General features: G+C 41.0%; 2 protein-coding genes across 2 annotated transcripts in view; one reads left to right on the top strand and one right to left on the bottom strand.

Moving 5' to 3' along the window:
- Positions 1-5,239: 5,239 nt before the first annotated feature.
- Positions 5,240-10,768, bottom strand: LOC113477951 (mitochondrial amidoxime reducing component 2-like; the record flags this gene model as incomplete). Its single annotated transcript, XM_026844639.1, has 5 exons — positions 5,240-7,103; positions 7,637-7,708; positions 7,797-7,858; positions 8,779-8,919; positions 10,604-10,768. Coding segments are annotated over 5 exons (570 nt in total), but the record flags the coding sequence as incomplete, so codon positions are not given.
- Positions 10,769-11,374: 606 nt separating this feature from the next.
- PFN3 (profilin 3) overlaps positions 11,375-14,173 on the top strand; it is a 4,461-nt gene continuing 1,662 nt past the window's right edge. The window contains 1 exon segment of the mRNA XM_026844638.1: positions 11,375-11,462. Coding sequence (XP_026700439.1) covers positions 11,375-11,462 — 88 coding nt within the window.

Genomic DNA, 14,173 nt, shown 5'->3' with positions numbered 1-14,173 from the left:
TAGTAAAGAGATGTTGGTAGATGGCTCTGTAATGATTACACATATTAAGTAAAGGACTTCACTTGATCAGCAATATGGCTTTCCTACTGCTTGGAGCAGTGTTGCTGCGAATCTTCTTCCTAAAAAAAACCCTATGCAAACCTCAGGGGTTTTTGGTTTTAGGGTTTGGGGTCTTTTTTTTGGGGGGGTGGTGGTGGTTGTTTTTTAAGCTAAATGAAATAATATTTTAACATACCTGTGCAAATAAAGATGTGATAATTTTCTGCTGACATCCTGAAAAGCAAATAAAGCTTTAATGGCAGTGAATTACATAGTTGAGCTAAGTAATTATGGCTTTGTGTGGAAATGAGATACCATGGGAAGAGGGGTGTATGATGCTGCCCCTTTTCAAGTCTGGAGTATAGCTGGAGGTCAGCCTCCTCCCATACTCAAAGTGTCCAAGGAAGCCCCAGCTGGGGCCTGCCTTGCACACACTCTGCCTACAGCTCCCATGGCATTTGTGCTTCAAGGCTCTCAGCCAGGGCCATGGATACTGAGGCTCCAGAGTATTGCCAGCAGCACCAGAGTGGCAAGCAGGCTTTGGAAGCACAGTGCTTCAGACACAATGCTGCCTCTAACCTCTCTGTGCAGGAGCTAACCTCTTCTGTTCCCCATGCAAGGAAAATACTTAGCCATGCCATTCACGTTTGCAGTTTCTCTACAGTTTGTAAGTGCAACAGAATAAGAAGGGAAAAAGCACACTAATCTATTTACTCTAGTAGCTTTCCCTTGTCTGCTGTGCTGCCTGCCTTCCCTCGGGTCCAGCTGCATGTTCAAACTAAAGAAATCAGATGAACTTTGCTCCTGTTGGCCGTCTTAAAATAAGTACATATGTTGCGTGGATGCACAACACTGCAACACTGCCGCCACTGCTCTCAAAGATAAAACTCCACAAGGCCAAGCTGAGTCCAGAAGATAAACTGAGCCAGGTTCTCAGCAGCACCACAGAAGTCCTGGCATGCTGCTCAAATTGTATCTGCTCTCAGCATCCTCCCAGGGGTTAAGTCTCAGTGGCTTCCTGGAGCACGGCTGCTGCCAGAATAGGTCCTGCCGAAGGGCACAGTCAACCACCCACTCTACTTAGCAGATTAAGAGTCCTGCAATGAGGGGGATCCCAGCCGATTGCTTACACAGGTGTTTTGGTCACACAACATGGTAGTTTGCTCAGTTAGAGAGCAGTTACACGTAGGGTTGCATACAAGTGAGGTTCAGCATAGACCTTCTGCTCCATCAGACACAGTGCACAAGGGTCTTATCTTTTTTGAATCAGTTGTTGAACTCAAGTTGTGTGCCTTTGCACTGCACTCAGCCTTTCCCTATAACCGCTTCCACGGCTGAGCAGACACTTTTCATGGAAATTGGAAAAGGTCAGGCATTTTTTCAGACTTTCTACAAGTTTAGATTGATGGATCTATTTGGCTTCCTGGTGCCCTTCCAGGATTAATTACATACTAACCCTCACACCTCCAATTAGGATCTTTGTGACTCACATTTCTGAACATGTGAATATGAGCTGGAAGAAGAGTTAGTTCTGCTAAAGGCCATGCAGCTTGGGATGCAGTAAACCATTATGAGACAGCTTTAGGTCTATTAAACAGAAATGAAGGAACAAAGGAGAGCTGAGGGAAAAAAAACTTCATGTCACCTGTTTCTTGAGCTAATTGGAAAGAGGTCTGCTCTACCTTACATAAACCCAAAGAATGGAGACTTAATATTGACCACCAAACCACACAACTGTAAACACAGTGGAAGATTTATATTTTGAGGAGCTGTCTTTACCTTTGAAAGGATCAAGGACATTTCAGACTCTTGATCTCTCCCATGATCTTCTTTTAGTCCAACTATCACCATGACTTTTGATCTTTTACTAAAAATCTAACAGAAAGCGCCCTGTGGCCATGGTATGTGAAGACAGATGAAGCACGTATTCTCCAAGTCTGAATTTAATGTCTATTGCTTTGTTTTCTGCAGTTAGAGAAGACTGCACTCTGTGACCCAGCTGGTTTCTTTCAGTCCTACACTCTACAAGTGAAATCTTGATAAAATGAGGTTAAAAGATTTAGCCATCATCTTTTACTTATGCCAAAGTAGGTCTATTGAAAATAACTGTCCATGAATCGGTGCCTATAATTGTATCTGCTACAACCAAAGAATAATCATCCTTCAAAATCTCTGGAAGACAAACCTCAATTAACTGTGAACGCATCTGGTTTTTGGAGTTCAACAGCAAAGAGGGAACGAGGGTTAGTGCATCAGTGAAGCATAATTGTTTCACTGTGCTTATTATCTAGCCCCTACAGAAAGCGAGAACAGTCAGCTGGTAAACAAGCACTGGTAAGCTGTCAGAGCAATTCTGTGCACTAGAGGAATATAATTCTCTACAATACCAATCCCGGAGGAAAGAAAATTTCAGTCAGCTAGGTGCCTGGTGCATAACGGTCCAGGAGCAAAGGGGAGATGCTTTAGCTTTACATAGGGTCAGAAAAGTGAGAGGTTCCCACCCAAACTCTTTACAACAATGTACCACATCCTTTCTCTCTGTCTATGGCCTGCACAGGTAGAAGACAGTCTCTGCCTGCTGTTTAGCTCAGGCTACAATTACTTGTGTTCTGATTTCCTGAAGTCAATGTGATGAGCTGTTTCTCACTGGGGAGTGTGGCATTCCTCAGGCCAGGCTACAAGCAGCAGTGACAAATATTGGAAGTTGACACTACCTTACAACTAAGGCTCATTCTCAGTCCATCTCCACAAAAATGCATTGAGAACGTGCTACCACCAAGTTCCTGCCTTGATTCACAGCCCCATCTCTTGCAACTCCAGCCCTGACACCCTCTACACACACGAGCCTTGCTCACCTCCCTTCCCCTTCCAATCATTCCTGTTCCCTGGTCTCTCTGACCAAGCAAACTGCCACTTGCCACAGACACCACCCTTCCCTTCAGAAAGGCGCCTCCTCAGCTCTCTTTGCCTCATGGCTTTATGCCAGTCTCAGCCCCAGCAGATGATACTCACCTTCACAAGTTCAGTCTGAGCTTCACTGCTACGCTTGCCTGCCCACATCCTAGTTCAAACACTCCCAAACACACATTTACCAGCTGAGGAGCCAAGAGGTATTAACCCCTGCTTCACCAGCACTGACCAGTACTGTGTGCTCCCACACAACACAATGCAGTCGCACAGCAGCATCCAGCATCCCCCTCTCTGCTGTCTGTATCTTCTTCATGCACCGCCCAGGAAGCAGCTCTGCCAGCAAGCAGGTATGGCAATGTTTCAAGGTACGTGAAAAGGAACACCAATAGATAAAAGTGAAGAAAATCAGAAGTACATTAAGAAGTAAAAAACCCTCGTCCCACACCAGGAAAGTCAATACAAGGGAAGATTCTGGCTCCAGAATCCAAAAATTGTCATGCTCAGTAAGCAGATTTATTTCAGAAGATGCCTAGTGTCTGAAACCCTTACTGACTTCACCAATTTCTCCAGGCAAAATGCAATTACTAGTAACAGTGACATTCTAAGTAGAGATTGTTAACACTAACACAACAGCTACACAGAATATGTAAAAATAGGAACCTTTTAAGAGGTACATATGCTGCTTCTCTTTGAGCTGAAGACTGAAAGACATGGGGTTTTGATGCCTGCCTTATTTTTTAAGAACCTTCTGTTCCAAAGAAACAAAGACATTGCAGGTGTAGTCCTCCAGGGAATTTCTAACGGATCTCAAATGAGAATAAAGCAATTTAAGGTTCTAGAAGAGACCAGAAATTAACACCTTGGGGCAGCCCCTTTTGAAACCTTTGCCATTTGTAGTGACAAGGGCCAGGAATCTTCTTCTTACACAGAAGTGGAGCAATACCTTTGGAAGGCTTTTCTTCTCCTTAAGATGCAGAAAAACAGACCATTTCTCCTTTTTTTGGGGGTGGGGGGCTGGAGGGGTGTGTGTGCAGACTTGGCTGATGATGTACCCACCTCAAATCTTAAAACAAACACGAAAATTTCTGCCTGAAAGGACTGTCCTCCTCTCACAGTTTTCTGCAACAATTATGCTGGTGTAGTAAGCACTGTAAAAAATAGTTTTCGCTATCCTTAGAGACCTGAAATAGGAAACATGACCTTGCATTGACTTGTGTACTAAACTTCTGTACTTTCAAACCCATTTTGCCCTATTTTCATATGCCTGTGGAAAAAAGAAGATAGTGTCTAAACATCATTTTCATCATCTAGACCATAAGGGCTGTAAAAGTCAAGTGTGAAGACCACTTACATCTGACGGTTCTGCTCTCTTACACATACAGTTTCCTCTGGTTAACTATATATTTTCCTGAACTTAGTGGCAAGATTCAAAAAAACCCCCCTTCACTATTAATTATATGTGAGGTCCTGGAAACAGTAGCAGATGTTAAATGCCAAAACAGAAAACAAAGAAAGAAGATGCACAAATTTTACACCTTATGAGAGTTTGGATTCAATAGAAGTTTATATTTTTGTTTTCTTCCTCTAGAGCTAAAAAAGCAATTAACATTTTTAAGAACACAATTTTATAAATCAGTGTTTTAATATGGACATGTTTTCAATCATTTTCTTAAATGGCTTTAGCAAAATCAAATACAATTCCTACAGTTACAGCAGTTCAACACTTACATGAAGATATTTATATTGTAATGTTCTTAAGTTACTCTCCACTTCCCAGAATGGCCCTTTCATCACATAATTGATTTAAGTATCATCTGTGAAATGTGTTCTACTCGGACACATACCTATTTTAGGATTCTAGCCAAATTCTCCTAAGGGGCTTTTACAGAGATAAATCAGGGTTTTAGATCTATGGATCTAGATTTTCTTAACAGGAATACAGATGCAGTTTCTCACTGGAAAGACAGCCCCATTTCCAAATTATCCCAATTGACGATAGCCTAATAAGAGGAAACAAGATGTATACCACACAATTTGTGTTATGTAAATCCCAGTGTGGTGCTAAAACAACAGTGAAAAAATATGTTTCGCTAGCAGCAAAAATTCAGCTCTTTCCTTCCACTTCTTTGACTTAATGAAGAGACACACACTTAACTAATTGCTTTGGCAGGCCAGCAGGCTGTCTGCTTAATAATACCATTAGGAATTCCACAAGGTTTCAGCCTGTAATATTAAGGATCTTCAACATATGCTTTTAAAAAGTGAATCTTCAGCATTATTTTCCTTTTCCAAAGATGCTTTTTCTCTCATTTCCTCGCACTAGACATAACAATACTCAAATATGCAACATGCAGTCCAAACTGGGCACTTGTCTGTCACAGGAAAACTTAATACTTACAGAGCACTCTGCTAATGAAAGGATATTCGGAACAATTCCGAGTTCACAAATAATAGAAAACTACCTTCCCCATATGCCTGCTTCAGGCTTGCCATGTACATCCCTCTGAATGTACTCAAAGGCACAACAGCTCTTCATTTTACACGTCTGAGTTGTGAACATGCAGAAAAATCCAGTTTCATGTTCACAACAGAAAACAAAGAATTTAAACACCAATTGGGTCATATTTGTTCTTCTTCACACTTAATTAGATTCCTTTTTTTTGGCTAGTTCAACGCTCTTTCAAGATCTAGTAATCCATAACAAAGCAACATGCAGATAAGCATTTGAAAGATGGCTGGCTTTTGTCTTGGACTCCACTTTTAATTAAAAATAGTCATATAGCATTTAAAGAAAAAATACTACTGCCATAATCCAATTAGTTTCCTCCCCTATCTGTTTTATGAAGTACAAAATATAGCAGAAAATATAATTATCAGCTTCCTACAGATGGCAGATGTTTTGGTTAGAATAGGGGCAGGGGAGGGGGGCAACCAAAGATCTAAATGCATAACCAATAAGGACATCAACATGCTCAGTCTGAAACCGCAGCTTCCCAAACGTCTGCTCAGCAGCCTAACTTTCTATAGCAAGAGATTCACCGAGCCAGAGAGGAACTACGTGTGAACACAGAGCCCTACAATATTGGCCTGGACATCAGCTTGAAGGGAGCAGACTCAGAATCAGATCACTCCCAACAGCTCTTCTTCCCCTCCAATGTGCACAGAGACTCTGATCCAGTGAACACCTAATTCTTTTAGTCAAATCGGAAGCTCTGCTGATACGTTAACAAATGCATCACTACTCCACAGCCTCAGTGTTATGGTATGCTTCAGAGGAGAAAAATTCGATGGTTCAAACTATCAAGAGGAGGTTATAAACTAAACAAACCCAGAGTCTTACACATCGTTAGCCAGCATTCCCATCCCTAAACTAGGGTAGGATTTACTCTAGTAAACACTCTAGTAGTCACTCAGCTCACAATCCTTCTCTTTCTGATATTTCTCCAATCTCAAAAAACAGTAGCAAACTTCAGGAAAAGATTGCAGAATGAGAAACACTGCAAAAAGGTACCTCCAGACATAGATAGGGTATGATGATTAGGACCCAAGAAAGGTGGAATCTAGGACAGAACCTTGCCATCTGCACTCCATGTTCACTTGTAAAGGCAGCTCCATGACCAACATACCTACTTTACTCTTGGCATAACTGTTTTTTGTGGTTCTTCATAGGCACTGAACTTATCTAATACATGATGCAAAGCTCTTCTACATGATTTTGGATTCTGATATCGAGCTTGACATAAAATTTTAGGAGGTGTGATACTCAGAGTCGTGCTGTGAAGTCTGTCTTGGATTAGAGTTTCTTCTATCACAGCCTCCAGAAAAACTAAAGGCCTGGTTGCTCCAGGCATGCTAGTAGATTACATGATCTGAAACAATTGGCACTTCATAGCCTCAAAGACCTCCCTGCATCTTACAAAGGAACATAGCACAAAAAACATTGCAAAGAATAAGAAAAGGTTATGCTGGTGACCATGTTCACAGGAAAACAATTTGCGTATCAAAGTGAAAAGGCATCTTCTGATCACAACTGGACCATCTTGTATACAGGGTCTCCAACTTGAATTGTTCCAGTTTTGTCAACAGCAAAGTATCTTCCAAAGAGAGGGCTGGATTTGTATATGTGTCGCTCAGATGGATCACACAAGCGGTAACTGCAGAAAGAGAGCACTTCTTTAGAATTGGTGGTAGCAAATTCTAAACATCAAAATATCAGTGATGAGCAAGAGGACATGAATACTGATGCCCTGCTTTGGTCACCATACTAAACTAAAAACTAAATACATATAATTAAGAGAAAGAAGCAGTTCAAATGGAGAGAATAGCCTGATTGTATTCACACATCCATGTATAATACATATACAAAAGACTTTATAAAAAGAAATGCCAAAGTTGCAAAGTCAGACCTTTAAATACCTTAAATACCTGTTGCCCCAGGCATTCACCCTAGCAGAGATGAAAGAGACAGGGAATGTAAAATTTGCAAGAAAGAAGAGAGAACTTCCTGAATTTTCTTACCATACAGAATTGCAGAAAGCAGAATGGAAGCCAATATACACAGACCTTTACACTGCATTATTATGTCCCACACATACTTCAGACCACTTTTAAAACACTAGTCTAACATCTGTTGGGATCTAGCCTAAATCCACTCCCACAGCCTAAGCAGCACTGGTATTTTTACAACCTCTTCAATGTTTCCAGAGGCTCCTTCCTGTCCAGGACCCCAGTGTCTGGGTTAACAGTTGTTAAAATACACCTGCAATGACAGACAGCACCAAATCAATAACGGCTTTCTATCATAAATCTCTATACATCTATATACAATAATGGACTCAAATGTTTACCTGGCACAACACACTGTCCCTTTCATCTCCACATCGCCAATAAGAATCTCCTCCCAGGTGTCCTGAGGGAAGGTAAATATCATGCACAGATTAGACATATCCACATGCAACCATTTTTCCAGAGGTGGCACAGTTATTCCTAGAAGAAGCACTACCATTCCAAATCATGACCTCTTCTTGTACCTTCAAAATAAACACTGCTATATTATGGTACTATTTTAATGAAAACCCTACGGTCACTTACATTTGTCCAATTCAGGACCCACTAGTAATTATATCTGGAAAGAAAGATAACACGAGTAATAAACCCTGTTCTGCAGCATGCACTTGTATGAACCTAAAGCAAGCTTATTCTTACTATGTGCGATAATCTGATCTGTGACCTCTGGAAAACAAAAAACCACTCCAATTTTAGGAATTTTTTATATTTCAGAAATTATCAGATCTATCCAAAACAAATTCTTTGGAAAAATGGCAACATGATGTAAAAACACTTAAAAAGCCACCATCACCAGCTCACTTCATCACCAGATACCTTCCTAGATAGTGCTTTTTTGAACTACCAGAATATTGTCAGAGATGCAGTGACAGACTGCACTATTCCGCGTGTCAGTTTCACTCTTGTGCCAAAGGCTATAAAAAACCACTCTGTTTACAAATTGTTTGTTTTTATCATTATCAATTATAGCATGCAGAGCTTTCCCTACTCTACATGGAAAGATGAGCTTTCAGTAACAGCCTGCCATTTCAATACACTTACTTTATCCTCTGCCAAGCTAAATAAGCATTCACAGACCTGTCTCCTCCCTCAATGTTTCACATGCACTGACGTGAGCAGAAGCTGTGTATCTCTGGAATCCTGTTGTAAAAAATCACAGAATAGCAGCTTTCCTCATCCTTGTAGGCATCATCACACCAGGAAACCGAGTTACAAAAAAACATAACCAAGCTTTCAAAAATACATTTAAGACAGTTAACTTACCTCCTCAAAAGCACTGCAATCTGCCACAAGAATATTTGGCCTGAAGTTCTGTATCTTAACTTTCTTCTCCAGCCTGGTATTTAGGTCTTCCAGTGAAGCTTCCGAGAGGATCAAGACTGGGCTACAGTCAGGATAGGCAACCTGCATAAATAAACACAAACAAATCCTAAAGCTGATACAAGAGCACAGGAGCAAAGTTACTGAATGGTAAAAGGACAGGTATGTTGGAACCAGTGGCCACATATTAGCCTGACTGTTAGGCTGCTGCATTCAGGTTTTAATTTTCCTGGAAGTAAATTCACAAGTAAAATTACACGCCCTTTCCTATTTCAATAACCACAGCAAGTTTCATATGCTCAAATTGTAAAATTAAACTACTATTTATAGAATTAAACCAGAATTATATAAGCTACCACAACTTCTTACAAGATAATACTGTATGCGTGTCCCAGACATTTATTCTGGGTGTAACAGATGGAACTAAGTATAACAGTAAAACACGTTATGGTAAGTTATAAAAGGCACTTAAAACTTTTATGGACCTGCTGAACTTACCTGGTTGACTATAACCAACTAACTGGATTTTTCTACATATGAGTCTATCTTATCACAACACCAGAGGGAGTTTCACATACGGAGCAGCAACACTAAAGTGCAACTGTCCATTTTTCCGTCTAAGTTTGCTTGGAAGTGGGAGGGCTGCCATTCTGGCAAACAAGGCCAATGAACAGTATTAAAAGAAAACTCCTATATACACTAGATCCACAGAAAAAAAACAAAAAAAACCAAAACCAAACAAACAAAAAAAACACAACACAAAAACTGGCAAGAATTTTAGCATATAACTCTCATCTTTCTCTTATATTATCCTTTCCCTCCTCCTCCTCATACGTGCCTTTACAACCACAAGAAAATGAGCACTGAAATAACTATACAAACAATTTTACCCTCTTTTCATGCCAGGATTCCTGAGTGTCACCCTCCTAGTCTGACATCCCTTTTGCTGAAACCATTAGTCTTCTGTATTGGTCTCAGTGCCCTTACATAATAAATGCGTATGTATAAAAGTCCACAATTGAATATTTCTCTTTGTGCAACAACAAGCAAAACATTGATGCCTTACAGATAATGAGATCACATCCGTAAGGCAAGGTACTCACAATTTGTATATGCTTAAAAAGCTTACACTCATCAGGTACGGCTCAAACCGTTTCCATGTGAGAGACTTGTTCAGACAAAAGAAGGGCATCAGGATGCCCGAGCAAAGCATCTCCTTTCCCTACCTGCATCAACTTTCTGTAATATCATACCTTCAAGCCTTTTCCCACAGAAAGAGAGATGAAACCTCTGTAACCTCCTTTGGATTTTAATTCCTAGGCCCGCAAATTAGAGCCCTGGGTTAAGCATCATTCCTTTAAACAAAACACAAGTTAACACAACTCATACTGATACACTTCTAGACCTAACAATGGATAGAGAACAGAGGTTTTCTATGCAACACATTACACCATCAACCATCTTTAAAAATGTACCTTTTTTCTATTCACCGAGGCACAAAAGGAATGCTATTCTACAATATAATAGTTCCCCTTCAGATATCAGCATCAGACTTTTTAGCCATGAATGGTCAATAGCTTAGAACAGATTTTAAGTAAAATTTAGGCAAGGCATCTCATCACAGAAATGGTATTCGTGTGGTTTAAGTATATGACTACACACCTCGCTAAACTGGGCTCAGGCACCAATGACAGAATGGGCAGGTTTCAGTAGGTGGGTGGGAAATGGTTAAAAGAAAGTACTTGTAAGAAAAAGAACATTCATTTACCTCATCTGTGGTTCTGAAAAGGTTTATTACGTCCTTTGACTTTCTTGGCACCATGGAGGGTTCAAAGTGCACCAGTCGATATCGCTCTGAATTCAGGAAAGTGGTGATCCACTGAGCCACTTCATCACCACAGTCCCTGCCTTGGATATCCAGTCCAAACACCCTGAAGGGTCACAAGACACATCAGCAAGTTAACTGAAAAGTCAAAGGCTCAAGCATGCTTATTATTCAAAGGCAAACAACTTGTTTTAGTAGTAGTAGCAAGATACAGTAAACAAACCACCTGGATTATAGCAAGGTGGAAGTTGGTTTCTGAATTTGGCACAAGGATCATTCCCAGCACTCAATCTCCTTGTGGCCACCTTGTTCTGCAAGGTAAGTAACATGGGTATGGCCTGATGATACAAGCTGGTGAAAGAATGAGCCACTGAACAGCCTTTAGGTGCCCAGAGCTAACTGTCACATCAATGACCAGTAACAAACCTACCTGTTTGCCATACTTTGAAGCAAAAAGAGGGTCTACTCTTGCATTTGCATGCAACTGCAACACCAGAAGATCTCTTACTCAGATCAACACAAAGGTAACTAATTTCAGAAATGATAGTTTGAAAGGATGTGGTTAGTTACTGTAATTCACTTTTACAAATGTCACTCGTTGTAAATGTCCTGATTGTTAAGAAAGCTTTCCTGCAGATTTTAGTGTAAAAATTTAGCCAGACGTGAGTAACTTAGCATATAGAATAGCTCAGTAAGAGAGGTTAAAGATTTATAATGGAAGCAAAGTCCATGGGCCATAAAAAGCTATTGGCAGCAGAATACAAACAAGTTTACACAAGAAACACTTTCCTGGCAAGAAAAGGTAAGCTTCAACTCAACTTTTCAATAAACTTCAACACCAGTCACGAATATTTTACTACCTTCTTCAAAGTAGTAATTTTGACCCAGACACACTGCAGTTTACCTCTGCAATCACATCCCAGACAGCTGAAAGCTCAGCTCCTAGGAGCTCTCCTTTCCTCCTCTGCAAGAGCAATGAACCATTAGGGTGCTGGCAGCAACCCCTGCTCTGTTTGCTGGGATCCCTCTATCAACTCTGTGACACGGGTTGGGATAAACACCATTGCCCCAGACAGCCTTCAGCTGCCTTTCTCTTCCTTCCATTCTCCCAGTCCCTGCCTGTGTGCCTTCTGGCTGGCGTGACCACAGAGGTGAGGGTCTTACTGCTTCCCACCCACAAATCAGATCAATCCTGAGCACTCGGTGCTGTAGGGATCCATGCGAATAGATCATCCAATTTACGTATTGCAACACATACTGACAAAGAGGACAAATGAAGAACATGAGCCTTCTTAACCAGAGTGCTACAGAAACCCCTCTAACGTCTGCACAAATAGAAACTGTGCCTACACACTGACTTCAGCCCTGTATTTGACTCCCCCCAACATAGGATTTTTAAATATCCACATCAAATCTGCTACTGGACTTACCAGTTGTAAATATTAGCATCTGCACGGCCTTTTGCAGCCAAACACACTATTGCCTTGCCTCAGCTCCCAACTACCAGGCAAAAGCCAGCACCAATCTGAAGGCATCGTGCTTGCCCAGTGGCAGAATAAATACAAGTTTGTGCAGAGGGCCTCACTGGCAAAGTGTACTGTGCAGGAAGACAGCTACTCCCACTCACAAGCTGGAAGGGAAGAATCCATGAGCAAAAGCCAAGTCTTCATTTGCCTGAACACAGCACTATGCTCAAACCTCATTCTTAAAAATGGCTGAATGGATCAGAAACAATCAGCTTTGAGTTGACAAATGGCAAATTGTCTAAGCACAGCAGAGTAACACAAAACCTCAGGATTCTTCTTGAGAAGTACAAGGCAGTGTTTAACTATGGGTATTGCTAATTTCACATCCAATTACACACCCTGCAATACCAGGAAACTTGGTAATTCTCAAAGATCATTTATATGCATCTAACTTTTGCTTACTTGCTTTCCCAAATTCTGGCAGTTTTAAAGCCTGGGAGTGCAATAGCTCATTAAGGCAAATGAAGGAAAAAAAAAAAAATCACCCAGAACAACAGATCCCTGAGATCTAAAATGGGAAAATCCAAGGTAAATTTTAATTACTGAAATGTATTTAGTCTATTTAATTTTTTTTAAATGGTACAACAAATTTTAGAAAAATAACATCTTGAAAACTGCATGTTTTTGTAGTGTGTGTGTGTCATTGACTAACATAGGCATTATAGGCAGGATTTTAAAAGACTGTGCTACTTCTCCATGAGAAATGCTATCATTTGTAACTTGCACCTGCCTTGTATAAACAGAGGTACTGAGCTATGCCGATCAAGGTTTTCCACAGCAACAGATTTATGCTGAAAGCTAGAAAATGCAGTTCCTTACCAGCACTCGTTTTAATTATAGCAGCTGGTACATTAGCCTCCTCTGCTATCCAAAGGAAAGACACTTATCAGTATCTTTGTAGGGGCTAACACCATTTAAAGTTACTAAATAGTCTTACATATTAACTGACATTTTAGCAAAGATTTCTGCTTCCTCCTGGCAATTTTCCAGCAGGTATTTCAATACAGGGATAAAATAACCAGGCCTGCATTCATACAACAAAACTCTAGGCACACCGTTAAATGACAATGTTTCTCACCCATTCACCTGAAACCCCTCTGAGGTAACACCTACAGGGAATGACTTGCCCTCTGGGGATACCCGTCTTTCCCCTGTGATCACAGAGTGAGCCTCGGGCAATCAAGTCTTTAATTTAGGCACCTCAGTTAAATGCCTACAGTCATAAGTGAGGGAATCTAAACTCTGACATCTCACCAACTCCAAATGGCCAGAGTGTATCCAAAAATGCTAATGTAGTGGTGACCAAAAAATACCAATATGCATGAATGAAGCTTTGAGATGCAATTGCTCACCCAAGCAAAAATGAAAACACTAGAAGTAAACACAAATGAGTAAGCATGACAGTCTATGAAGATCAAAGATCACCGTTCATTCGGCAGATGTACAATATATGGTCTTTGAATACTGTGTCATTTTTTCCCGAGATTTGTCTTCACCAGTTTTTAGCAGATTACAACCGGACCTTTTGTTATCACAATCAGTCCCGTTCTCCTGTATAACACATGGCAGAGAATTTCACAAAACCACAGAATGGTTTAGGTTGGAAAGGACCTTAAAGATCATCTAGTTCCAACCCCACTGCCACGGGCAGGGACACCTTCCACTACACCAGGTTGCTCCAAGCCCTGTCCAACCTGGCCTTGAACACTGCCGGGGAGCGGGCAGCCACCACTGCTCTGGGCAACCTGTTCCAGTGCCACACCACTTAAATGAGTAAGAATTTCTCACTCATGTCTAATCTAAACCTATCCCCTTCTAGTTTAAAACCACTGCCCCTTGCCCTGTCAGTACAGGCCCTGGTCTGAAGCCTCCTTCCATTATTCAGATAGGGTGATAGAGCCCCACAGAAAGGTGGAAGCACCCAACTTTCACCCTCCAATTTCTGTGTAGGAAAATGCAAACTATCCCACAGTCCTTCTTGAAAAGC

This window comes from Athene cunicularia (genome assembly GCF_003259725.1).
Source record: "Athene cunicularia isolate RWA chromosome 3 unlocalized genomic scaffold, athCun1 chr3_part1, whole genome shotgun sequence".
Lineage (NCBI taxonomy): Eukaryota > Metazoa > Chordata > Aves > Strigiformes > Strigidae > Athene > Athene cunicularia.
Note: the sequence above shows the minus strand (reverse complement) of the source record. Positions and strands in the feature narration are given on the sequence as shown.